This window comes from Ovis aries, chromosome Y, assembly GCF_016772045.2.
Source record: "Ovis aries strain OAR_USU_Benz2616 breed Rambouillet chromosome Y, ARS-UI_Ramb_v3.0, whole genome shotgun sequence".
NCBI lineage: Eukaryota > Metazoa > Chordata > Mammalia > Artiodactyla > Bovidae > Ovis > Ovis aries.
The window spans coordinates 8,635,070-8,662,835 of record NC_082741.1 but is presented as its reverse complement, the minus strand read 5'-3'; the positions used below and the strand labels follow the sequence as shown (position 1 = coordinate 8,662,835).

Genomic DNA, 27,766 nt, shown 5'->3' with positions numbered 1-27,766 from the left:
AAAAAAACCTATAAATAACAAACATTTTAATTTTCACTGTCTGGAGTCTGTAAGGCCATGTGATTGCTGGCAGACTCAGTGTGTGGTGAGGACCTGGTTCATAGGTGGTATCTGCTAGTGGCCTTACATGGTGGAAGGCGTCAGGCAGGTCTTAGGAATGTTTGGTGCAGTATAACAGCGCTGATGTGGTCTCTGAAGGTTCTACCCTCATGGGCTTCCCTTGTGACTCAGTTGGTAAAGAATCCGCCTGCAGTGCGGGAGACCCAGGTTTGATTTTCTGGGTTGGGAAGATCCACTGTAGAAAGCAGTCGAAGTAATGTTCGATTACTTAAAGCAACCAAACAGCCCTACTTTTGGGCTTCCCTGATAGCTCAGTTGGTCAAGAATTCGCCTGCAATGTAGGAGACCTGGGTTTGATCCCTGGGTTGGGAAGATCCCGTGGAGAAGGGAAAGGATACCCACTGCAGTACTCTGGCCTGGAGAATTCCACAGACTGTATAGCCCATGGGGTCGCAAAGAGTCAGGCATGACTGAGTGACTTTCACTTTCTACCCTTATGGCCCAATCTCTTCCCAACAACCTCCAGCCCCTTAGACCATCACACAGGAGGGGTTGGGTTTCTTTTTCTTTTTCCCTTTTTGGCCTCATCATATGGGATCTTAGTTCCCCGACCAGGGATGAAACCCATGCACTCCTCTGTATTGCATGCACGGGAGTCTTAACCCATGGACCACCAGGGAACTGCCCTGGGGCAGCACGGTTGGGGTTCATGAGCATTTTGTCTGGGGCAATATCCGTGAAAGGACTTGTTCCAGAAACACAGCCCTCGTGATGGGTGAGATCACCCATGTGTTTACCTGATAAAAAGATGAAGGCTTGCAGGGAGCTCTGACTTCACCCCAAGGGAAGGTGAGGTGGCCTCCTCTGCTGGATCCCACCCCTGACCAGTCTCCTGTGTCGTGCTGCCGAGCGGCAGCCTTATCTGAACAAGCGCCCCCGCTTCTTTGAAGCGGCCCTGAGGCTGGGGCCAGTCTGTCCCTCCGTTGCAGACAAAACAGCCGCCCGTCTCCCAAGCCGGAGGCACTTTTGTTCTTGTGTCCAGTAGTTCCTCTTCCTGCCTCTCAGTGCCTATCAGCTCCTGCAGGCTGCATTTCCGTTTTGAAAACTGAATGATTAAGTGGTTCCAATCGTTCTGGTGCTTGAATATCTCCACTGCTTGTTTGCTTCAGGTGTCTGAGAACAGGGTTGGAATCGGGGGCAGGACTGTGTTCCCAGGCAGCTGGGGAGCCTGCTTGCATTCACTCCGACTTGATAAGGCGTGAAACCAACCCTGAAAGGGGGCATGGGCCGTGCCATGTTCCTCCTGTGGTATAGGATGAAAGCGGGCTTTGGACGAGGGACCCTGCTGTCCCCCGCTGACGTCTTTTCCTCCCCTCCTCCTCTCATTTTGCCATTGCCAGAAGCATTGCTTGTCTTGTTGTAAGACAGACTTTGGTATCAGAGGGGAAGTTACAGAGATAACCATTGGGCTTTGGCCTTCAGGAGACGAGAGTCTTGGACTGGGGCTGGTAGCTTAAGCAGAGAGCCATCAACAAGGTTCAGGGGACTTGCCATGGCGGTCCCCTGGTTCGGACTCCGAGCTTCTGCTGCAGGAAGCATGAGTTCGAAGCCTGGTCAGGGAACTAAGGTCCTGCATGCCACCTGTGGCCAAAAATAAATAAAAATGGGGGCGGGGAGTGGAGCAGAGAGTTTGGAGCCCCAAGTGGTAATGCAGCAGGGTATTCAGGAGGCTGGGAGGCGGCCACTCTGCTTCCAGAGTGGACGTGGTGTTGGGGGCCCAGGAGGGTTAGTGGAAGTGAACCAGACATGGGGTGCAGGTGTGAATAGAGGGGACCCCAGCCCAACACAGCCGGGAGGCAAGAAAGGACCATTTCTCTGGGGAGAAATGACAGACGCTTCTTAGTCGCTGGCCTGTGATGTTCGGGCAAAAGCTCATAATGTGCAGAGGCTTGCAAGGCTCAGTGGTAAAGAATTCACCTGCCTATGCAAGAGACAGGTGTTCGATTCCTGGGTCAGGAAGACGCCCCTCTGGAGAAGGAAATGGCAACCCACTCCAGTGTTCTTGCCTGAAGAATCCCATGGACAGAGGAGCCTGGTGGGCTATGGTCCATGGGGGGTTGCAGAGTTGGACTCGGCTCAGTGACTTAGCACGCATGCATGGTGTCCAGAGCAAGGCGATGGTGGTTAGTTTTGCCTGGTCAGTGGTGGGACTGGACTGAACACAGGGCCTCCACTTGGCCTGATGGCCAGCCTCTCTCCCATGGCTGCTGGGAGATCTTTAATTTTGGGGGCCACGTTGCACGGCAGTGGCGTGACTTGCGGGGTCTGGTTCCCTGACCAGGGGTCAAACCCGCGCCTTTTGCATTGGAAGCGTGGGGTCTTCACTGCTGGATCGCCAGGGGAGTTCTTGCAAGACATTCTGTGGGAGGCAGGAGGCTGCCGGTGTCCTGGCATGGTGGATGCATCTTCACAGGGCAGGAAGTCAAAAGGATGTTTCAGAGCTGTCCCGCCTCCTGTTTGTGTGTTCCACCGAGGGTTGTCATGAGTGTGGCAGGCACTTTATCCTTTCTCAAGCGGAGGTTCCCAGTTGGGAATGATAGCTTTTGTCCCTAAGGGTATATATTGCACAGTATCTGGGGACATTCCAGATGTTATTGGGGCGGTGGTGGGGGTGGGGGATGCCACTGACATCCAGTGGGCAGAGACTAGGACTGGCGATCGTAGACATCCTCCAGGTAAGGGACAGCCCCGTCACAAAGGAATATCCAGCCCTGAACATCACTGGTACCCGGGGGAGAAACATGCTGAGGTGTCCTAGTGTTCAGCTAGCCCATCCATATTTTATTTTACTTTATTATTTTTTTAAAAAATGTTTACCTATTTGGCTGCAGCTGGGTGTTAGTTGCAGGGCACACAGGATCTTTGATCTTAGTTGTGAGATGTGGGACCTTGTTCCCTGACTGGGGATCAAACCTGGGGCCCCCCTGCATTGAGAGCTCGGAGTCTTCGCCAAGTCTGTATCCCATGTTTTTTGTTTTTGTTGTTGACTGGACATTTGGCTTATTTCTGTGTTTTAGCTGGTATGGGTGGTGCTGGTGTGGTCATTCTTACACAGGTCTTTTGGTGAACACACAGGAGACTTGAAGGTTTTTCCACCTGTTTTCCCAACTGGTCATAGCAATTTTTGCATCCGCCCCATGGACAGAGGAACCTGGCGGGCTACAGTCCATGGGGCTGGCAAAGAGTCAGACATGACCGAGCGACTAACAGAACAACAATGAACTGTGCATGAGAGTTGCTGGTGTTACAAGCAGCCCAGGCTTCCATCGGCAGGTGAAAGTATAAAGGGAACGCAGCGTCGACATACAATAGAAGATTAGCGTTAGAAAACGGGTGCTGCACGTGGCCTGCAGTCATGTGCGTGAACCTCGAGGGCTATAACCAGGCCCAGAGGACAGTCCGGTGAGATTCCACTTGCACACGGCATTCATAGGAGTCGGGTTCTGGAGACAGAAGGGCAGAGCGGCTGCTGCCAAGGACTGGGAGAAACGCTTGATGGATCCGGTGCCGCTTTTGCAAGGTGAATTCCTAGGGCTCACTTACACATCATGTGATTATAAAGACCGCTGCTGAACGGTACACTTAAAAATGGGCGACACATCTTATTAAATAACAGCGTCAGCAATTCCGTCTATGACTGTGGCATGCCCTGTCAGCTACTTAGATAACTTCTTCCAAAGCAATGTTTTGTAGTTTTCAGGGTTCAAGTTTTACCCTCCTCTTTTTAATCAAATTTGGGCTTTCCTTGGCTCAGCTGGTTAAGAATCTGCCTGCACAGTGGGAGACCTGGGTTCGATCCCTGGGTTGGAAACATTCCCCTGGAGAAGGGAAAGCCTACCCACTCCAGTATTCTGCCCTGGAGAATTTTCCACGGAGTGTATAGTCCATGCCTTCGCAAAAAGTTGGACATGACCGAGCGACTTTCACTCTCATCAAATTTATCACTGGAATGTTTATGCCCCTTCAGACTATTGTAAGTGAAATTGTTTTCTTCATTTTATTTTTGGGTTGTTTGTTCATAGTGTATAGAAAGTAAATAAGTTTCTGTATATTGAAAAAAGTGGTGACAATAAATTTTGTGTGGGGTGGGTTAAAGCACAATTTTAAGAAACTTGTTGTCCACTCACTAAGTCATGTCCAACTCTTTGCAACCCCATGGACAAAGACAGAAGGTGAAAGTGATGCAGAAGTGCCCAGTGGCCTCCAGTTTCTCTTCACCCCCTATCACTGCTTATCTTCCTACCAGGAGAGGCCCAGCTTCCCTGTCCTTCACCGTCTCCTGGAGCTTGCTCAAACTCATGTCCATGGAGTCAGTGATGCCATCCAACCATCTCATCCTTTGTTGTCCCCTTCTCCTCCTGCCTTCAATCTTTCCCAGTGTCAGGGTCTTTTCCAATGAGTCGGCTCTTCACATCCAGTGATGCTTTCGAACTGTGGTGTTGGAGAAGACTCTTGAGAGTCCCTTGGACTGCAAGGAGATCCATCCAGTCCATCCTAAAGGAAATCAGCTTGGTCAAACTCATGTCCATTGAATCAGTGATGCCATCCAACTGTTTCATCCTCTGTTGTCCCCTTCTCCTCCTGCCTTCAATCTTTCCCAGCATCAGGGTCTTTTCCAATGAGTTGGCTCTTTGCATCAGATGGACAAAGGATTGGAGTTTCAGCTTCAGAATCAGTCCTTCCAATGCATATTCAGAACTGATCTCCTTTAGGATGGACTGGTTGGATCTCCTTGCTGCCCAAGGGACTCTCAAGAGTCTTCTCCAACACCACAGTTCAAAAGCATCAGTTCTTCAATGCTCAGCCTTCTTTATGGTCCAACTCTCACATATGTGCATGACTGCTGGGAAAACCATAGCTTTCGCCTTCTATCCTTGGACAAAGTTTCCTTTGGACCCAATCTAATGAACCATATGGAAATAGAGTTTCTAGAAAACGTAGTCCCCGTTCTAACCAAGAGGACCCAGAGCTATGCCTAAGTTAGGAACACCTGACCTGTGCATATAGCACATACATCAGAGAGCCAACTGTGGAGAAGGCATATTTGCTTTTCTCCCCTTTGCTCGATTGCAAAAACCACAGTCTGTAAACCATAACATCTTTTTCCTTTAATTAGTGGATAACTGCACAACAATGTTGTGTTAGTTTCTGCCGTACAATAACTTGAGTCAGCCATGCGTGCGTGTGTGCTAAGTCATTTCAGTTGTGTCTGACTCGGCGACCCCATGGACTGTAGCCCGCCAGGCTCCTCTGTCCATGGGATTCTCCAGGCGGGAATACTGGAGTGGGTTGCCCTGCCCTCCTCCAGGGGATTTTCTCCACCCAGGGATTGAACCCGTCTCTTATGTCTCCTATGTTGGCAGGTGGGTTCTTTACCACTAGTGCCACCTGAGAAGCCCGAATCAGCCATGAGCATACATATATAAACGACATTTTTTAGAGAGGTATTTGTGTCTTAGCCTGAGAACTTAAATTGCATTTGTGTGTGTGTGTGTGTTTCAAATGGGGGACATATGGTCTAGTTTCCACATAATCCATTTAGGTGAAGCTTTTGTAAGACACCCCCCCCCCAACTTGTGAATGGCAACGAGTTGTATTTTAAAAGTTTTCTGTAAAGCTGTATAGTAGCTCATCACCGGTAAAAGAAACTGTAGGTTGAGAATAAACAGTACGAGCTTCTAGGATAACTGAACTTTGGGGCTTACTTTCCCCCCAAGCAGTGTGGTATGAGGTTGACAATAAACTGAGCATCTAGGATAACTGAACTTTGGGGTTTACTTCCCCCCAAACAGTGTGGTATGTAAGGACTTAGAAACCAGTGTACCCAAATAGCTTTGGGGTGTCTGTAAACGGAGCAATCTCCCTTTGCCACTTAAGCGTCTCATTTCCTCGTGTTATTGATTAGGAGTGGGAACCGTTTGTCACGGAACTTGAGAATTCAGGAGCCTCCCCTGGGTTGCAGTCCTGATTGGAATGCCAGCAAATTCTAAATAATGTGTTTTCTAAATAATACTTGCATAAGACTCTGAATTTGCAACATATTTTCGTAATTTGTCTCCCGTTTATTCTTCACAAGGTCTTGGGTTGTCAGGCCCCCCACCCCCCCCCAACTCTTGTCAGAATTGTTTTGAGTGGAAAACTGAGACTGAGAACAATAAAGTGGGCTTCATCCTCCAGTTCTCTCCAGTCAGGCTTCCCTGCTGGGCTCAGATGGTGAAGAATCTGCCTGCCATACTGGAGACCTGGGTTCGATCCCTGGGTTGGGAAGATCCCCTGGGGGAGGAGGGCATGGCAACCCACTCCAGTATTCTTGCCTGGAGAATCCCCATGGACAGAGGACCGTGGCAGGCTATGATCCATGCAGTTGCAAAGAGTCGGACATGACTGAGCCACGAACGCTTTCTGTTCTCCAACTTGCAGTGAAGTGGTAGGGCTCAGTCTGAAGTCCTAGTGCCTTCACCCTCATCTCTGTGAAAGCATCCCTGATGGTTAGCCCCTCTTCGAATCCTCTGGTCTGACTGCTCCCCGCTCTGTGATGCTGGGGCCCATGTATGCCTCCATCACCGTGCTTGTCACATGGAATTGTCTACCCATCAGAGTCCGGTTGGGAGGCAGAAAGTGTGCAGTAATTGGAACAGGGGCTGCTTAATAATAGAAAGCAGGCTCCTGGACACTGGCCACATACCAACACGCCCCTTCCAGCTGTCTGTTTGGTGGGGTTGTGTGGTTGCCATGGAGACCGGACGACACCACCCCCACCCCCCAACAAAGCTTAAAATAACTTACCATGTGGCTCTCTGGGTGCAGAAGTTTACCACCCCAGGTGTAAAGAATTACTATCAGCAGACGATTCCTTATTATTAACTTAGTGAAGAATGATTTACTTAAGTGCTCCTTGGGGTAAAGAGAGCTCTGAAGAGTACGGCAGCTGGAAGGAACAGTGACCACTTCCGGGCTTGAGGCTGGTGACCTCTCTGATGCTGGCAAAGATTGAAGGCGGGATGGGGAAGGGGACGACAGAGGATGAAGATGGTTGGATGGTATCACCAATGCGGCGGACACGAGTTTGAGCAAGCTCCGGGAGCTGGCGGTGGATAGGGAGGCCTAGCACACCGCAGTCCATTGTTTTGAAAAGAGGCAAGACATGACTGAGCAACAGAACTGCAAGGAGATCCAACCAGTCCATCCTAAATGATGTGAGTCCTGAACATTCTTTGGAAGGACTGGTCCTGAAGCTGAAACTCCAATACTCTGGCCACCTGATACTGACTCCTTGGAAAAGACCCTGATACTGGGAAGGATTGAAGGTAGGAGGAGAAGGGGACAACAGAAGATGAGATGGTTGGATGGCATCACCGAGTCAATGGACATGAGTTTGAGCAAGCTCTGGGAGATGGTGAAGGACAGGGAAGCCTGGCGTGTTGCAGTCCATTGATTTGAAAAGAGTCAAGACACTGCCTTCTCTCTCTCTGGTGCCCTCTGCTGACGACCCTTCCCGAGTCACAGCCTGCCCGCCCCCCCACCCGCCAAAGGTCCCCCTGTGTAGCCCCAGTATCACCACTCAGCTGGTGACTGGTGATTTGTGCTTAAGATGCACTGCATTGCTAACTGGCATGGCACTGGAATGGGTATCCTCTGCACACCTTTTTCCTGGATTATGACTTCCCCTCACCAGGCAGGGGTGTTCCGAAAATGCCCCCTGGGTGTTGCCCTGCACACAGCATCCCCTCCACGGGTTGGCCTGTGTTCTTTGAAGTGCTGTGCTATCCCTGAGGCTCAGGACTCCGCACAGCTTTGAGGCCCTGGACGTTCACCCCTCTTGGAGAGCAACCATATACCTTGGGCTTCATCTTCCCCTGGGGAGGCTGTGGGCTCTGGGCTCAGAGTTGAACAGTCCTGTCAGGGTTCCCTGTCAAGTCTGGCTTGGGTTCTGAATTGCTACCACTGACCCCCTGATGCAAATTTCCTTCCCTTTGTGTTTCTTTTTTTAAAATGGCACTGTTTTATTTATGTATTTGATGCTTTTGAACTGTGCTATTGAAGGACTCTTAAGAGTCCCTTAGACTGCAAGGAGCCCCAACAAGTCCATCCTAAAGGAGATCAGTCCTGAATATTCATTGGAAGGACTGATGCTGAAGCTGAAGCTCTCTTAATACTTTGGCCACCTGATGGGAAGAGCTGACTCATTAGAAAAGACGCTGATGCTAGGAAAGATTGAGGGCAGGAGGAGAAGGGGACGACAGAGCATGAGATGGTTGGATGGCATCACAGACTCAATGAACATGAGTTTGAGCAAACACCGGGAGATGGTGAAGGACAGGGCAGCCTGGCGTGCTGCAGTCCATGGGGTCGCAAAGAGTTGAACAGGACTGAGCTACTGAACGACAATTAATGCATTTGTTTTTGGCTGTGCTGGGTCTTCCTTGTTGCACAAGGGCTTTCTCTAGTCACAGCAGGTAAGGGCTACCCAGTAGCTGAGGTAGGCTTCCCTGATGGCTCAAATGGTAAAGAATCTGCCTGCAATTATGGAGACCTGAGTTCCATCCCTGGGTGGGGAAGATCCCCTGGAGAAGGGGGATCCCACTCCAGTGGGATAGCATCCCACTCCAGTATTCTTGTGTGGAGAAACCCATGGACAGAAGAGCCTGGCGGGCTAGAATCCACAGGGTCACAGAGAGTCGGAGACGACTGAGCAACTAACATTGTCACTTTCCATTTGTCGTGCACAGGCTTCTCATTGTGGTGGCTTCTCGTGTTGCAGAGTGTGGGCTCTCGGGCACTAGGGCTTCCATACTTGCAGCACATGGGCTCACTGGATGCGGCTCCCAGGCCCTAGACCACAGGCTCAGTAGTTGTGGCTCATGGGACTAGTTACTCTGCAACGTGTGGGATTTTCCCAGACCAGGGATTGAACCTGTCTCCCCTTCACTGGCAAGCAATTCGTATCTATTAGACCACCAGGGAAGATCCGCCCCCCCCCCGCCCCCCGCCCCCCAAAATTATGTTTCTTAAATGGTCTTGAGCAGTCAGCGTCTTTCCTGTTTCTCTGTGGACTTCTGGTTGCTAACTGCACCTCTGATGGCTCCAGGTCCTTCAGACTTCTCCTTGGCCTGCTCTGTCCATCAGCCTGGCTCTGTCCGCTTCTCCAGGCCACGTCTGCCTTTCTTGGTCTTGGAGCCCCGTGTGATGCAGCCCTCACCTTGGCGATGAATGGAGGGAGTGTGTTAGAATCTTCAGGGTGCATCCTTATGTTCTTATGTGCAGGACTAAACGCAGACTTGTTCATCTGAATCTGAAATGTATGAGGTTGGTTTGGGGGTTTCTTAGGCTTTTTTTGGGGCATGTGGAGGTGGTTACCACTTTTCTTGTTTTTCGAGATAACATTTTGTCAAGCACGAGGAAAGTAATTTTCCTCTAATTGAAGTTTTATTGGTTGTTTTGAGGATTTGTACACAGTTCAGTGTGTACACCCTTCTTTTTTAAAAAATTAATTTATTTTAATTGGAGCCTAATTACTTTACAATATTGTAGTGGTTTTTGCCATACCTTGACATGAATCAGGCACAGGTGTACATGTGTCCCCCATCCTAAACCCCCCTTCCACCTCCCTCCCCATCCCATCCCTCTGGGTCATCCCAGTGCACCAGCCCCGAGCACCCTGTCTCATGCATCAAACCTGGACTGGTGATCTGTTTCACATATGGTTATATACATGTTTCAAGGTTATTCTCTTATATCATCCCACCCTCGCCTTCTCCCACAGAGTCCAAAGGTCTGTTCTTTACATCTGTGTCTCTTTTGCTGTCTCGCATATAGGGTCATCGTTACCATCTTTCTAAATTCCATATATGTGCATTAGTATACTGAATTGGTGTTTTTCTTTCTGACTTACTTCACTCTGTATAATAGGCTCCAGTTTCATTCACCTCATTAGAACTGATTCAAATGCAGTCTTTTTAATGGCTGAGTAATATGCCATTGTGTATATGTACCACAGCTTTCTTATCCAGTCGTCTGCTGATGGACATCTAGGTTGCTTCCATGTCCTGGCCATTGTAAACAGTGTACACCCTTCTTAATGTAGGTACTGAACATCTGAAAAACTACATAGTTTCCTTTCTGAACTTCCTGGTGCTTCCCTGGTGGCTCAGATGGTAAAGTGTCTGCCTGCAATGCGGGAGACCTGGGTTCAATCCCTGGTTTGGGAAGATCCCCTGGAGAAGGAAATGGCGACTCACTCCAGTACTCTTGCCTGGAAAATTCCATGGACTGAGGAGCCTGGTAGACTGCAGCCCATGGGGTTGCAAAGAGTTGGAAGCAACTGAGCAACTTCACTTTCCTTTCTAAACAGATATTCCAGTGACTTTCTAGCCTGAAATGCAGAAGCTACTTTTCCTTAGTGAAGTTGCTCAGTCATGTCCGACTCTCTGCAACCCCATGGACCTACCAGGCTCCTCCGTCCATGGGATTTTCCAGGCAAGAGTTACTGGAGTGGGGTGCCATTTCCTTCTCCAGGGAATCTTTCCAACCCTAGGATTGAACCCAGGTCTCCTGCATTGCAGGCAGATGCTTTACCATTTAAGCCACCAAGAGGAACCAAATATTGATAGGCTGTGCCATCATATAGGTACCGTTAACTCATCGTTTAATATCGTAAGCACTGCATGCTCGATTTTCACTTTTTCGTGGCATGTTCATGGCACATTATGGGAGATTGGAATGTCATGATGTAGAACAAGAAAGAGCCAAGATCAAGGAGTGCTTTTCTTTGGCAAGTGATTCTACTAAAACCCCTGGGAGTCGAGATCATTTTAAATGTTCAAGACATATTTTGTGCACAGTTGTGACACCAGATTGCCATTGAGTATGTTTTGTGTTAAAAAACTGCCCTCCATGAAATAGTCAGCTGATGCTCAGGACATGTGTGCTGTGCTAAGTCGCTTCAGTTGTGTCCAACTCTCTGCAACCCTGTGGACCATAGCCCGCTAGCCTCTTCTGTCCATGGGATTCTCCACTCAACTACTTTGCCAACAAAGTCAATTACTTTGTCAACAAAGGCCCGTCTAGTCAAAGCTATGGTCTTTCCAGTGGTCATGTACGGATGTGAGAGTTGGACTATAAAGAAAGCTGAGCATTGAAGAATTGATGCTTTTGAACTGTGGTGTTGGAGAAGACTCTTGAGAGCCCCTTGGACTGCAAGGAGATCCAACCAGTCCATCCTGAAGGAAATCAGTCCTGAATATTCATTGGAAGGACTGATGCTGAAGCTGAAGCTCCAATCCTTTGGCCACCTGATGCAAAGATCTGACTCATTGGAAAAGACCCTGATGCTGGGAAAGATTGAAGGCAGGAGGAGAAGGGGACGACAGAGGATGAGATGGTTGGATGGCATCACCCACTCAGTGGACATTAGTTTGAGCAAGCTCCAGGAGCTGGTGATGGACAGGGAAGCCTGGCATGCTGCAGTCCATGGGAGTGTGAAGAATGGGAACTGAACTGAGAGTTCTTGGGAAGCTTGAATTCCACAGATGGCTGATAAGATACTCACTGAGATCGTCCAAGGAGACAGAGACCAGTGATGAGAGTATGTGCAAGTCTGGATACATTTCAGTGGAGGTTTTTGATTCTCCCCACCCCCGCCGGTCCGGGATTCTCCGTTACCAAAGATGCGTTCTCTGATTGCTTCGCAATTGGATCCTCTTCCTGGATGACTCAGCTCTCGCTTCAGAGAACAAGGAACTCGGGAGGGTGACCGGGGAGGTGATGTCAGTGATTGTCCTGGCTCCTAGAAGCCAGTGCTGTCTTACGCTCTCCCCTGGATGGCTTTCTAGTCATAGCTGATAAGTCACGGGTATGATTCATGGCCTTTGAAATCTGATCCCGGATCTAAACATTCCTCCCCCTTCCATTCTGATCTCCGGTGGTTGCGATTTTCCCAGGCCATCAAAGCTCCATATCTGAGCTCTACTGCACACCCCTTTCCTGCAGTGGCCCTTGATGTCCATCAATGAATATGTCCCTCAGCCTGCCTTCCCAGCTGCCAGAGTCCTTGCTTACGTTTGTGTTCCCTGGCCTGTCTTGGTTTTAGCACGTGCGGCTGCCGATCTGTGATGTGTTCTGGGCAGGAGAGATGCTTTCTCCTGTCTACCTAGAGGATGAAGCTGCTAGACAAGCATTTGCTCGCATGATACAGGGTCACTCCTCTGCTTCTCTGCCAGGCCTTCTGGGACCCCCTCCCCCACCCCGCCCCACCGCTGCCTCCAGGGTATCCTTCCAGCTTCTGAAACTCAAGGTCAGATTCCTCACCTTCCTCTTTCTGGCCTTATCTTCAAGGCTCCCGTTGCCAGGGTGCTGCGCTTTCCAGGCTGACATTCTTCAGGTGGGCCCGTGCCCTGACCCCTTCCCATGGAATGTCCACACCCATCTCTGCTGGCCCTTTCAAGCTGCTGTCTGGGGGTGAAGGTCTTTCGTCCCCAGTCCCGAGCCCCTCCCCTCTCACCCCCGTTGCCCTGACTCGCTCCCTCCCTGAGTGGCTCCCGGCTGTCACGAGAATCGGGGTCCCCCCGCCCTTGGTGGGTGTCATCTTCGATCATCTGTAACAACATCCGTTGGATGAAACATGAAAGCTTGCTTCCAGAAAGACTTCCATAGACTGGCTTTTGTTTTTCCCTTCCCTCTCTCTTGCTGTTTCCAGAGTAAATGTTTCCATCAGGACAGCAAGGCACTCTGCTCATTTTTGGACACTTTGAAGCCCTAAAAACTCAACAGGAGTTTGGCAAACAGAATTCCACTGAATAATCCAAACCGGAATATTTGGCCTGGCAAGTGAGCTTGGGGCTTTCCTTCTGACCGGGGTACATGGACAGGCATTGTGGGTGGGTGTGGATTCCTTGGTCCTTGCCTGCCTGCCTTTTTGTAAAGGGAGTTTTTTTTTTTTTTCCTCAGCAAAGGACACTGAGAACTTTGCCTGGTGGTTGTAGAACAGGACTGCCCCGTTTGTGGCTTCTGCAGACGGTGCCCTCTGCGACTGGCAATGCCCGGCACTCTCTTGACTGTTAAACAGAGGATGGCAATAAAAGGAGTATGCAATGCTTGATGCGTTCGAGGCGTGACGACTCATGTGTAATGCACGATAGACTATACACAGTCGACAGGCAGAGCCGTATTCCTGGTGCCCTAGGGCCAGCTTCAGGTCTGGGCTTCACCAGGTTCAAGCCTAATGAAGTCTTCCTCACGGGAGAAGCTTGATGGGGTCAAGAGTACAGACCCGAGGTCTTCATGGCTGCCTGGTTTGCAGCTCTCTTTGCCATGAACATGAAAAACGGTGGACAAATGCTTTGTCATGGCAAGGAAGCTGAGGCAGGCAGAGAGATACCCAGCTACTCTGTCTCCCAAACCTGAAGCCATTTTGTTTTTGCTGAAAGTGTAGGTGGAGTGTGGTTTGGGTGAGGCAGATGGGCTGCCTTGGAATGCAGTCTTTGCAGCTGGAGCAGGAGTTGTTAAGTCTTTGCAGATGAAGGAAAGCAACCAGATGTGATTTGGGCTTCGGGGTCAAGCCAGACCTTTGTTCAAAAAATGTTTCATTTATTTGTCTGAGCCAGATCTTCACTGAAGATCTTCCATCTTCATTGCAGCGTTCAGAATCTTTAGTTGTGGCACGTGGGATCTAGTTACCTGACCAGGGATCGAACCCTGGACACTCTGCATTTGGGAGCTCAGAGTCTTAGCCACTGGACCTCCAGGCAAGTCCCTTAGCCAGACGTTAATGATAGCACTTTGAGAGAGTCTCACGTGCAAGGGTTTGTGGGGATGAGACGGAAAAGCTCACCAGGTCGTGGCCAAGTCGTTACAGGTAATGGGTTGCCTGTAGGAAGGGCTGCCTTCAGAACCTGTCCTAAGACCCTGCAGCTTCCTCCATCATCATGGTTTCACCTAAAGGCTTTCTTGTGATGCTGAGATTCACCAGCTGCGTGTGTCTGGTTGTTTTCTCTTTGGGGACACCCACCCCTTCTTTCTCCTCCATCTCCTGCTCCTTCATCCTCTTCTGCCAGGCAGCCCAAGGATTCTGTCCTCCGCTGTTTATGGGTCTGTTTTCTGTGTGGGCAGCCTCCATCCCTGCCTCTCCAATCTTGTAAGTTTCTTCCCCTGCTGCTCACTCCATCTTTTTCCCCGGGGACTCCCACCTCCCTCTCACCCGAGGTAACTGCCCACCAACCCTCGGATTGGACACAGCCCTTGGGCACCCGCAGCTGGGGCATGTTGAAACCTAAATTCTCCACCACATGTCCTTCACCTTGGCTGTTTCTGGCTGAGTGTGTAATCTTGGCCGAGTGGAAGCTTATTAACATTGGGATCTGTCATTACGCTGGGATTAAAAATCATCTAGACTTGGAAACCTGTTGTTAGCCGAACGAATTGCTTCATAGTTCTGTTTGGAGTGGTCATTTTGTTCATTATGTTTTGTTTATGGTGTCAACTTGCAATAAATAATTACTCTGTTACCCCTAAGGAGGGGTTGAGTTGTCCTTGGGTGCAGGCAGAGAGACAGATCCAAGTACCGTGTGGTTTCATCTTTGAGCCTGTCAGTGGCTTCATTTCCAGCTCTACAACTCCCAGAGGAGGAACGTTTCCTTGCTTTAGTGCCTGGTGAGGTTTGGAACTGATTTTCAGGTCAGCCCTGGCATATAGTAGGAGCGCAGAGAACTTGCAAAATTGTACCCTGGTATGCACATAAACAGTCATCTTTGTCACTAGTTTTCCTAGCAGTTTGTACAAAGAATGGCTTTTTGGTGTAGAACAGGGGTTGACAGCTTTTGTTTTTAAAGTAACAAGCCAAGTAGTAAATATTTTTGGCTTTATGGGCCCCCAACTGTAGCAGTGTATAAACAAATGGGTGTGGTTGTATTCCAGTAAAATTTTATTTACCCAAAACAAAAACAAGACAGCTGGCTGGATTTTCTGCAGGGAGGTTGAGGGGAGGGCACCCCACCTGGCATGTGGGATCTTCCCTGGCCAGGGATGGGGCCCGGGCCTCCTGCATTGGGAGCATGGAGTCTTAACCACTGGCCCACCAGGGAAGTCCTAGCTGGCTAGATTTGATTCATGGGTCATAGGGCTTCCCTGGTAGCTCAGCTGGTAAAGAATCCGCCTGCAGTACAGGAGACCCCGGTTCGATTCCTGGGTCAGGAAGCTCTGCTGGAGAAGGGACAGGCTACCCACTCTAGTATTCTGGGGCTTCCCTAGTGGCTCAGACTGTAAAGAATCTTCCTGCAGTGCAGGAGACCTGGGTTCCATCCCTGGGTTGGGAAGATCCCCTGGAAGGTCCCCTGCAGGAGGGCATGGCAGCCCACTCCAGTATTCTGGCCTGGAGAATCCCATGGACAGGGAGCCTGGCGGGCTGCAGTCCCTGGGGTAGCAGAAAGCTGGAGACGACTGAGCGACTAAGCACAGCACACAGTTTGCAGGGTGCTGGTACAGAAAGTAGATTGGTTACTTGATGGCTTACTCGATGCCTAGTTGGATTATTGCTATATAAGAAAAGCTGGGTTAAGGATTTACAGATTGAAAATTCTCAGGATAAAAGTCATAAAATCCTTTTAGGGAGTTGGTCAGTCCACTTGTGTACATATTGTGTGTAACTCTGAGTAGGAAGTGTTTTATACACACGGGTTTGATCCCATGGTCAGGAACAGCTGAGACCTGTGGTCTTGCCACAGCTAAGACCCCATGCCACAATGAAGATGAAAGATGGCACGTGTTGCAACTAAGACCCAGCACAGCGAAATAGATAATTTTTTTAAAGCAGTCTAGCAGGTCTGCAAAATGTTCACTCTAGTCACCATAGGACCCCGACATTGTGCTCCTAGTTAGCTGCACAGCCAAGGGGAATGAGGGTACATATTCACACACAGACGCGCTCACGGGGCCCTGACAGCCAAGTGCACGGGTGTGGCCGTGGGCCTAAAGGAGGCTGAGTGCCGAGGAATCGGTGCTTTTCACCTGTGGTGTTGGAGGGGACTCTTGAGAGTCCCTTGGACTGCAAGGAGATCAACCAGCCCATCCTAGAGGAGATCAGCCCTGGGTGTTCATTGCAAGGACTGATACTGAAACTCCAGGACTTTGGCCACCTGATGTGAAGAACTGACTCAATGAAAAAGACCCTGATGCTGGGAAAGTCTGAAGGTGTGAGGAGAACGGAACGACAGAGGATGAGATGGTTGGATGGCATCACCGACTCAATGGACATGAGTTTGAGTAAACTCTGGGAGTGGGTGATGGACAGGGGGGCCTGGCGTGCTGCAGTCCGTGGGGTGGCAAAGAGTCGGATACGACTGAGCTACTGAGCTGAACTGGCTGAATAGCCCAATAAGTAGAAACAAAGGAAATATATCCATCCCTGATGAACAGATAAATCGAATGTGGTCGATCGGTACGATGGAGTGTCATTCAGCCATAAAAAGGAACGGAGTTCCGATACAGGGGTCAACACAGACGCGCCTGGAAAACACATCACGAGTAAAGGAAGCCAGACACACAAGCCCACCTGTTGTATGACTGTGTATATCAAGTGTCCACAGTACACGTACATGGTTTCCGGGGAGGGCTGGAGAGTGACTGCTGACAGGCACGAGGTTTCTTCTGGGCTTAGGAAGCCTGTTCTCAGCTGGGTGGGTGGTGATGGTTGGATGACTCTGAGTACAACTAACAGTGCATTCATCCGTGTGCAAATGGGTAGGTTGGTGTGTATTTGACTTATAGCTAAATAGAGCTGTTACAGAAATTAAAAAAGAAAAAACAAAACAGTGAAAGGAACCTGTTACAGAAAAAGTCCTAGGTGCAGGACTTAAAAAAAAAAAATCTATTTCTTTGGCTCCGGTGGGTCTTTTGTTGGTGCACGTGGGCTTTCTCCAGTTGTGGCGAGCAAGGGCCCCGTCCACTTGCGGCATGTGGACGTCTCATTGTGATGGCTTCTCTTGTTGCAGAACACGGGCTCTTGGGCGCACAGGCTTCAGTAGTTGTGGCCCCCCGGGCTCTGGAGCCCAGGCTCAGCGCTTGTCATGCACGAGCTTACTTGCGCTGTGGGACACAGACTCTTCCCTGACCAGGGATCTAACCCATGTCTCCTGCATTGACAGGCAGATTCTTTAACCAGAGGACCCCCAGGGAAGCTCTAGGTGCAGGATTGATGGGTGAGACATAACTTGTCAATAATTTTAAAATACCCATCTGTTTTTTTTTTTTTTTGGAGGAAGGAGATCCAGAAAGAGAGGGGTCCATCTGGATCCCCTGTTTCTGGTGTGTTTTTTGAGTGTCTGTGTACTCTGCTGCCCCTTCCGTAAAAGGTAGGCCTTGCAGATGCAGACTGGATGAGGGGTACAAACCAGGAGAAGGGTGCATCCCTGGTCTGCCGCAGGGAATCGGGGCCCAAGCTGGATCCCTTCACTCCTGGGTCGTTCGAGAACTGGTGGGTGGCACGGAGCTGTCACTGACACATCCTCCTGTCTGCGTCCTGGGGATTGGTTTGCTCATTCGGTGTGGGGCCTCTTTCTGCATTGCAGGTTGAAGAAGGCAGCAAAGCCACGGCCGTGGACAAACTGCTGGCCGGAGACGAGATCGTGGGCATCAATGGCTTCGGTCTGTCCGGGTTTAGACAGGAGGCCATCTGCCTGGTGAAGGGGTCGCATAAGACCCTGAAGCTGGTGGTGAAAAGGTAAGACCTGGGCATCAAGCCTTGTTTACGAACAGAGATGAGCAGGCCGTCAAAGCATGGAGTCTGTTGGCTGCCCTGTGTCAACTGTGACAGCCCCGATGTGGACATGTGTGTGCGTGTGTGTGTGTGTCTGTGCATACATGTGTGAGTGTGTACACTTAGGAAGTACATGAGTGATTCATCTCTTGGCCAAGGATTGTTATGCTCCGAGCCCGTATCTCCGAACCGACCGAGAGAGCAAGTCCACCACAGTATTGCAAACGCAAGAAGGGAGTTTGTTTATTCCTAGCGCGCTAGGGCCCAAGTCTCATCCCACACAAGGGAATCTGACAAGAGCCGCGAACAAAGGAGTATGGCGGCTTATATACAGGCAGTTCTTTGTCTCAGTTACAGGAGTAGCTGGCGTTACATGATTGGCCAGGCAGGATGAACACATATCCTGTCTCTTTCTGGTAAACATGACTCAGGTCCTAGAGACCATTGTTTGGTCCCTAATAGGATGAATCCAACATCACAAGTTTGAAAGGTTTCCTTTTCTTCTTTGTTTTACTTAGTTTTATGTTGGAGTATAGTTAACTTAGCTAAAGCTCCGATACTTTGGCCACCTGATGCGAACGGCTGGCTCTTTGGAAAAGACAGCAAATTGAATCAGTTATATATACATACGTGTATATATATACACACACTCTTTTTTAGATTCTTTTCCTGTGCTTGTCACATAGTATTGAGCAGAGTTCCTGGTAACGGTCAGTTCTTACAAGATCCCTTCTTTCATTACTGCTGAGTGTTAATTTTTGACTTACGAAGTGATTTTGATTCCTTAAGTCTTATCCCTGGCAATAGCTGATTCTCTAAATGAAGCAAAGTGTCATGGCCCATTTTTAACACAAGGTGGCAGGCTACCGGATTTTCGGGTCTCATGCTAAAGTGGAGTGATGTATGCAGACATCCTGGTGTTTCTAGCACTGTACTGAGCTCTGGGGCAAGCAAGCATACTTGCATAGAAAGCAAATTGTGAATAGGAGTTGGGATAATTTGAGGGGGTCAGAGAGTGAAATTGGGGACATGATGCTTTTACATGTAGGAACTAGAACAGTACAGCTGGGCAGCTCAGAGGTTTTGGTGATTGTTTTGGGCCACGCTGGCTACAAAGCTTCCTGGCTTCTCTGGTGGCTCAGCTTGTAAATAATCTGCCTGCAGTGCAGCAGACCACGGTTCAGTTCCTGGGTCGGGAAGATCCCCTGGAGAAGGGATAGTCTACCCACTCCAGTATTCTTGGACTTCCCTGGTGGCTCAGCTGGGAAGGAATCCACCTGCAATGTGGGAGACCCGGGTTCAATCCCTGGGTTGGGAAAAACCCCTGGAGAACGGAATGGCTACCCACTCCAGTATTCGTGCCTAGAGCATTCCATGGAATTCTTGCAAGATCTTAGTTCCCTGACGAGAGATCAGACTCAGGGCCCCCAAGTAATGGAGCCAGAGTCTTAACCACTGCACAGCCAAGAAATTCCAGTGACTGCTTTTATATAGAGAAATAATCCTCCACTTGGTATTTCACAGTTGGCTCATTCACAGTACAGTGCTGACCTGCCTTTTTTTAACAGAATTAGTCCAGTCTTTTCCAAGATTGGCTGTAAATTTTTAAAAGTAAATTGACCTCCCCTCTCACTTCAGTTTTTAGTACAGACTTGAAGACATATCCCAAAGGATTTTTTGGGGGGACCCAAAATAGCATCCACGGAGGAGGTTCTGAAAGTGAAGAAGGAGAAAATTTTGTTCTTTACCACATTAATGGAGCAGCCTCGTTGTTCTGTGGAATAGGCGATTGTCCTAGTAAATCAGGAAACTAGTGTCCCAGCGTGGCTGTTTCTGAGCCTTTTGGGGTGGAAGGGACATGAGAGATGCTGTCGTGGTGTAGCGTTTCTGTGGGGTCACCTCATCGACCTCTGCACTTTTAAAGAGGAGAAGCCTTTGGGGTTCAGTGTGGTGTGTTCCCAGGGGTCAGCAGCAGGTTTGATCCCCCAGAAGCAGTCAGCTGCGTTGACCTCAGGGTTTTACGCAGTGCCCCCAAAGGGTTTGCTCCCTGCACAGTGGTCAAAACAAGCACTCTTTAGGGGTGGCTGCTGGAGTACCAGTTACAGTTTTCTCCAAGTGTGATTTTTTTTATTCTGCATTTATCAGTACTGAGAGTGACATGTGGATGTGGGAAAACATTTCACTTTTCATGTCATATTTCTTTTATTTTTATTTGTTTGGGTGTGCCAGGTCTTAGTTGTGGTACCTGGGATCTAGTTCCCTGACCAGGTCTGGAACCCCTGGCGCGCTGCATTCAGAGCCCAGTTTCTTAGCCATGGGACCACCAGGCAAGTCCCAATATTCACTTTCAAAAGGGAATTGCATGGAATCCATCAGCCTTTCTCCCACGCCAACTCCATCCCCTTGTTTTGCCTCTCCAGAGAGCTGCCATGTCAGTACTACGCTCTTAGGTTTCCTTTTAGAAACAGGTGCTTGTGTGTTTACAGATGAAAGTGGAGTTTGTTCCACGTTGAGCACCCTGAGGTCTGACTCATGACTTGTCCTAACCACCCCATGATGCTCCGAGGTCTGGATGGTCCACCATGTGGTAACAGATCTCTCTGTGTAGACGTTTATGGTGCTTCCGGAGTATTCGTGTAGCAGACAGTGCTGTGCTGTGATGCCTTTGCACCAAAGTCTGCGTGTGTGTAAGTCATCGTGGTCCATTCCTCACCTGGGAGGTTTAGAGTCAGAAAGTACGTGCCTTGTGAAGTTTGTTTTCACTGCCTTTGTGGATGGGATAGGTGACAGATGCTTTTATTGCTTGAAATAGGCATTTCCGTCCAGTGGACAGAAAGGGTGGGACACCCTTGCATGTGTTCAGAAGCTTGTTCTGAATTTGAGGAACATATGTAAGGGTCTGAAAAGACGATCTGAGTTCTGTTCGGAGCACAAGCCGTGAGAACTGGTGGTGGGAGGAGGGAGAGGAGGCCTGGGGACCTGCTTGCTGGTGGGGACAAGTGGGTGTCTAAAGACCCATGGGAACACGGTCAGATTTGGACTCTGAAGAGCAGAGGGGAGGCCCCAGTGTAGACTCTCTTTTACATTCTGCATACCCAGGTTCTCTTTAAGTGACGGGTGTCCAGAATGATTATCTAGTTTGGAAGGGCTTAGTAATCTAAGTAACGTGGAGAAAGAAATGGCAACCCACTCCAGTATTCTGGCCTGGAGAATCCCATGGACAGAGGAGCCTGGAGGGCTACAGTCCATGGGGTCGAAAAGACTCAGAGGCAACTGAATGACTGAGCTTAGGAATGTAAGTAACATAGCATGTATAACACGTTATAAAACCAAAACAAGTGGTTGGTTCAGATGCTTTTTAAAAAAAAAAACAACACGCACACACACACTTTGAATAACAAGCTTAGATATTTTTAAAAATTCTAAGTCATTTTATATTAAATTTTAATGCTGTGTGTAGGTATTATTTGGGCTTCCCAGGTGGCTCAGTGGTAAAGAATCCGCTTGCCAGTGCAGCAGACATGGGTCTGATCCCTGGGTCGGGAAGATCCCCTGGAGGAGGAAGTGGCAACCCACTCCAGTATTCTTGCCTGGAGAATCCCATGGACAGAGGAGCCTGGTGGGCTACAGTCCACGGGGTCGCAGAGTCGGACACGACTGAGTGACAGAGCACGCACACAGGGAGGTGTTATTTTGCCTACTGGAAGACTCTGAAATGGATTTTGCCCAGAAATATGAATAAAATTTTATAAACTGGTGAATTTTACAAACCAGGGAGCTAGTTAATATTAGAATCTGTTACCGTCACCTGCCACACGGTGAATTCCTGCTTTAAATCCTGACGATGCACATAGTTCAGTTCAGTCGCTCAGCCGTGTCCAACTTTTTGCGACCCCATGAATTGCAGCACACCAGGCCTCCCTGTCCATCACCAACTCCCAGAGTTCACTCAAACTAATGTCCATTGAGTCCGTGATGCCATCCAGCCATCTCTAACTCTGTCGTCCCCTTCTCCTCCTGCCCCCAATCCCTCCCAGGATCAAGGTCTTTTCCAATGAGTCAGCTCTTCATATAAGGTGGCCAAAGTATTGGAGTTTCAGCTTTAGCATCAGTCCTTCCAATGAGCATCCAGGACTGATCTCCTTTAGGATGGACTGACTGGACCTCCTTATAGTCCAAGGGACTCTCAAGAGTCTTCTCCAACACCACAGTTCAAAAGCATCAATTCTTCAGTGCTCAACTTTCTTTGCAGTCCAACTCACATCTGTACATGACCACTGGAAAAACCATAGCCTTGACTAGACAGACCTTTGTTGGCAAAGTAATGTCTCTGCTTTTTGAATATGCTATCTAGGTTGGTCATAACTTTCCTTCCAAGGAGTAAGTGTCTTTTAATTTCACGGCTGCAGTCACCATGTGCAGTGATTTTGGAACCCCCAAAATAAAGTCTGTCACTGTTTTCATTGTTTCCCCATCTATTTCCCATGAAGTGATGGGACCAGATGCCATGATCTTTGGTTTCTGAATGATGAGCTTTAAGCCAACTTTTCACTCTCCTCTTTCATCAAGAGGCTATTTAGTTCCTCTTCACTTTCTGCCATAAGGGTTGTGTCATCTGCATATCTGAGGTTATTGATATTTCTCCCAGCAATCTTGATTCCAGCTTGTGCTTCTTCCAGCCCAGCGTTTCTCATGATGTACTCTGCATAGAAGTTAAATAAGCAGAGTGACAATATACAGCCTTGACATACTCCTTTTCCTATTTGGAACCAGTCTGTTCTTCCATGTCCAGTTCTAACTGTTGCTTTCTGACCTGCATACAGGTTTCTCCAAGAGGCAGGTCAGGTGGTCTGATATGCCTATCTCTTTCAGAATTTTCCACAGTTTATTATGATCCACACAGTCAAAGGCTTTGGCATAGTCAATAAAGCAGAAATAAATGTTTTTCTGGAACTCTCTTGCTTTTTCCATGGTCCAGCGGATGTTGGCAATTTGATCTCTGGTTCCTCTGCCTTTTCTAAAACCAGCTTGAACATCTGGAAGTTCACAGTTCATGTATTGCTGAAGCCTAGCTTGGAGAATTTTGAGCGTTACTTTACTAGCGTGTGAGATGATGCACATTGTAAGGACTTTTAAAACTCCAAACTAAGTTATATTTTTAAGTTAAATTATTTTTTTTTGTTTGGCTGTGCCAGGTGTTAGCCTCAGCATGTCCCCTGACCAGGAATTGAACCTGGGCCCCCTGCATTGGGAGCATGGAGTCTTAGCCACTAGGTATACCCAGGAAGTCCTGTGAGTGCTTTTAAAATTGAGTTCTTAAATCAATAACATATATCCTTCTCTGCTTGATCACTCAGTCATGTCTGACTCTTTGCCACCCCATGGACTCTAGCCCGCCAGGCTCCTTAGTCCATGGGGTTCTGTAGGCGAGAATACTGCAGTGGGTTGCTGTTCCTTTCTCCAGGATCTTCCCGACCCAGAGATTGAACCCAGGTGTCCTGTGTCTCCTGCATTGGCAGGTAGATTCTTTACCACTGCACCGCCTGGGAAGCCCGTATCCTTCTCTGTCTAATCTCCCTATTCTCATCTGTCTCCATCCCTAGGCAATCACTAATCTGACTTGTATGTCTGAGAAGAGCAGTTTTCTAGTGTTTTATGCCTGAGGCTTCCCTGGTGCCTCAGTCAGGTAAAGAGACCACCTGCAATGCAGGAGACCCAGATTCCATGTAGAACTCCACAGTAGATCACATACTTCTTTTTTTTTTTTTAAGTGATTATAAAGGCACTCTGCAGTGAATTCGTTGACTGAGCCACCAATGCACAAGTAATCCAATGTTGTAGGTTGACCAGATGGCAGCGGCACTTCCTTAACCCTTAAGTACCTAACCACCCCAGGCACCTTAAGAAAAAGGTGGCTTTTCTGATAAAGACTGAGGACAGCTTAGGGTCCTGATGGTGAGAGTGGCCAGTGCAGCTTGGGTTGTTCTGGGAGGTTCTGTGGAAAGCCATGTATGCACCTCAAGGTGAAACAGGCTTTGTGAACAACGTGGGCAGTCTTTTCTGGTTGGTTGGTTTGGTCTTGTTGTTTTTTGTTTTCTTTTGAGGGCGGGGTCTATGCTAGGTCTTCATTGTTGCACAGGCTTGTCTCTGGTTGTGGGGAGCTGGTGGGGGTGGTGGTCTACTCTGTCCGCAGTGTGTGCGCTGCTCATTGCAGTGGCTTCTGTTGTTTCAGAGCATGGGCTCAGTAGTGGTCACACATGGGCTTGGTTGCTCCGAGGCCTGGGGCATCTTCCCGGACCAGGGATCGAACGTGCAACCCCTGCATTGCCAGGCGGATGATTCTTCACCACTGGACCACCAGGGCAGTCCCAAAGTGGGAATTGTGGTTGACATACTTCCCTCCCGTTGGTGATGTCTGCTGGGTGTTTGTCTTTCTCGTCCTTGCCTAGAGTGACAAAGCGGAGACATCTGGTTTCTCAGGCCCCACATATCTTGTCATCATTTAGAAGCCAGGGCCCAGAAGGCAGTGCCTTGGGGGACCAGAACCCCAATAACTGTCTGTCTGCAGCCAAGCTTCTTTCCTGGATGGATGAGAGCCAGCACTGCCTCCCTCCCAGGGTTGTGTTGTCAGGGAACAAAGAAGGGCCACAGGAGCCCCATAGGTGTGCATACGTCCTCCTCTGAGATGCCCAGGCTCATCCTGGCATCTGCCTGGAGTCAGGACTCGGGGAGCAGGAGGAGCTGCTGGCCTACCTCCTGGGCGCTTTGTTGTTCCCTCTTTCTTAGCCAAGGAACTGCTGCACACAGGGAAGTTCAGGCGGATGTGGGAACATCTCCTGGTCTGTCTTCGGTACACCTGTCTTCCCCGCCCTGGAGATCCTGATGGGCAGGTGTGGGAGGGATATGGGCAGCGGTATTTCCTTGAGGGCTGCCTGTATTTCCCTGAGGGCCCCTGGTATTTCCCTGAGGGCCGCCGGCTGTTTTGCTGGGCGGCCACCAAGGTCATGCCACTGGCTTAAGCAAATGCACTTGGAAAAGGTTAAGACCCGAAACTGGGTCACTTGTGGCATTTTCCAGATTAACAGGGGTGTCCGTAAGCCCCTTGCTGTTGGAGACGCTGATGGAGACGTGCTGAGGAATGGGGAGTTCTCACCAGTGCTGGGTTCAGGCTGTGTCTGCTGGGTGCTGTCAAACATGCATTAAGAACCTCTGCATGCATAGCGCCCGAACCTCATCCACGGTCCTCCGCTCCAGGCAATTGACCATATGTTTAGCTCCCTTTTAGGAATACATGGAATTTCAATCACTGTATGGAAAATTTCTTCTAAGTATCATGCTATAAACTATACCTTGACACTTGGAATGGCTCTTTTGGTCCTTCTGCCACATTTATCTGGTGAATATGAATCTTGTTTACAATGAGCCTCGCCTGCCACTTCATCTTTCGTCTCACTCTCGAGTGGTCCGCCCGCTGCCGTGAGCTGTTTTGCCAGGACCGCACTGTCCATAAGGCAGATTCTTTGTTCCTTTCTGCCTCTTTGCCGGACGCCTTAAAGCCTTCTGTGACTCTGATTCCAGGCTAAGCTCACATTCAGGAGCATATTAACACCCAGGGATGCAGGCTTTTGCTGCAGGTGGTGGTGAGGGTTAGCCAGACGCTGTGGCATAGTGACGCATTTAAAGAAGGCAGGTGTCTGCTCCAATGACAGCACGCACGCCTGCTCGGAGCAGGTTTCCTGCCACACGTGTGGGTTTCTCCACAGCCCTGAGGTGCAGTGAGTTCTGCACTACACCGAGCCGGCGTCGTGTCCGGCTTCCCATCTGCCTCTGGCTCCTCAGAGCTGTCCTGAGCAGGCTGCTCTGTGCGTGGCCCCAGCAGTGGTGAGTGGAGATGCTCCTGAAGCTGCAAGAGGAGAGGGGTGGCTAAGACTGGGCAGGTTGTGTCTCCCCTTCCCCATCCCTCCTCCTCCCACCTCCCTTCTCCTCCTCCCCCTTCCCCCCTCCCTTCTCCCCCTCCCCTTCCTCCCCTCCCCCTTCTCCCATTCCTCCCCCTTCTCCCATTCCTCCCCCTTCTCCCCCTCCTCCCCTTCTTCCCAGCCCCCCTCCCCTCCTCTAGAGCTCTTCCTAGGACAGAAACGCTGTGTGTTCAGGGGGATGTGTATCTTACTAGAGATGCTTCCCTCCCTCTCCCCCTTCTCCCCCTCCCTTCTCCCCCTCCCCTCTTCTCTCTTCTCCCTCTTCTCCCGCCTTCTCCTCCTCCCCCTGTCCCCCTCCCCTCCCTTCTTCCCAGCCCCGCTTCCCTCTTGAGAGCTCTTCCTGGGACAGAAACTTTGTGTGTTCAGGGGTATGTGTTCCTTACTGGATGAATACATTACTGGAGATGCTTCCCTCTTTCTCCCCCTCCCCTCCCCTCCTCTCCCTCCCCCATCTCCCCCCTACTCCCCTCCCCTCACTTCTCCCCTCCCCCATTCTCTCCCTCCTATTTCTTCCCCCCCACTCTCCCTCCCTTTCCCCCTCCCTTCTCCCCCTCCCCTTCTCTTTCTCCCCCTCCCATCTCCCTTCTCCCCTCCCTGCCCCTCTCCCTTCTCCCTCCCTTCTCCCTCTCCCCTCCCTTCTCCCCCTCCCCTCATCTCCCCTTCCCCTCCTGGAGAGCTCTTCCTGGGGCAGAAACTCTGTGTGTTCAGGGTGTCTGTCTTACCCAGGATGCTTCTGCAGAGTGGTCTGAGAGACATCATTCACATTTTAGGGGAAAAGTTTATCTTTTGAGTGTTTGGGGGCTTATGGCCATTACCCACTATGCTTGCTTGCTTGTTAAAATAGAGTAGACTCACAGGTTTATATTGGGCAGATGTTGTCTCGCTTGGGCTGTTTTTATTACGTTAAATCAGGAGGGTGAAAAAAAACACCACAAAGATCAGACTTGCTGTTATTAAATAAAATGGGGGCGGTGTGTGGAACTCACACAGAACAGAACTGCTTTATTTGGGGAAAGGTTGCTTCTTTTCAGATGTAGATTTAGTGTATGGCTTAAGCAAGTGAATCAGGTGAATTATGTGAGATGTTTCCTACTCTGAGCCAAGAAGAGAGTGGTAAACAGTTAAGATTTGTGTTTCGTTGAAAGGCATGCAAGTGATGTTGATGAAATGTGGTGTGGGAAAGGTGATGGTTTCTGATATCTTAAGGCACGCAGAGAATGTTGCACATATTTTTGTTTGTACACTCTGGACTCACCAGCTCTGTTGCTTATATTTAGTTATGTTATATGTAGTTATGTTAATTTATATTTATAGTTGGTTATGTTAATGGTTGTACCTTTTTTTTACTTATAGTTAGTTAATGGTTGCAGCTTTGAGTGTCTGTGGTATCTTGACCAAAATATCCATTGTAGGGTTGAAATGTAGCCAAGAAAGTTGTGTTGGTACTTTTATAAAAACATTGACTTGAACGAAACTGTGTGTTCAACAACTGGGGATATGCACTATGATTTCTGGTGGTTTGGACAAAGCATTTTTAGTGTTTCTGGTGCTGAGTTGGGCTTCACTGGTGGCTCAGTGGGTAAAGAATCCACCTGCCAATCCAGGGTTCCATCCCTTTGGATCGGGAAGATCCACTCCAGTATTCTTGCCTGGAGAGTCCCATGGACAGAGGAGCCTGGCGGGCTACAGCCCCTGGGGTTGCAAAAGAGTGGGACACGACTAATCGAGTAAACAACAGCAACAACAACAGTGCTGGGTGAGATAGCCGCCCCCCCAACCCCCTTTGCAGAAGTTAACAGAAAGACAGCCGAGTCTTTTGGGTCTGTCCGCCTTCTGCCTGTGTTCATTGTGTGGCGTGTCTGTGTGGTCTTTCCTGTAAATACATCCAGAGAACACGACTGGTGGAGACAAGTATGCGCTTGTC

The 27,766-nt window shown here is 49.4% G+C and overlaps 1 protein-coding gene across 12 annotated transcripts in view; it reads left to right on the top strand.

The window, feature by feature from the left end:
• Positions 1–27,766, top strand: part of LOC132657142 (protein Shroom2-like) — a 141,075-nt gene that overhangs the window by 53,158 nt on the left and 60,151 nt on the right. For 7 of the 12 annotated variants that reach the window (XM_060408720.1, XM_060408722.1, XM_060408721.1 and 4 more), the window contains exon 2: positions 17,679–17,830. In XM_060408720.1, the coding sequence (XP_060264703.1) occupies positions 17,679–17,830 (152 nt within the window). Of the gene's footprint in view, positions 1–17,678; positions 17,831–27,766 lie in introns of those variants that run through there. The other 5 variants (XM_060408727.1, XM_060408725.1, XM_060408726.1 and 2 more) reach the window with 3 other exon arrangements.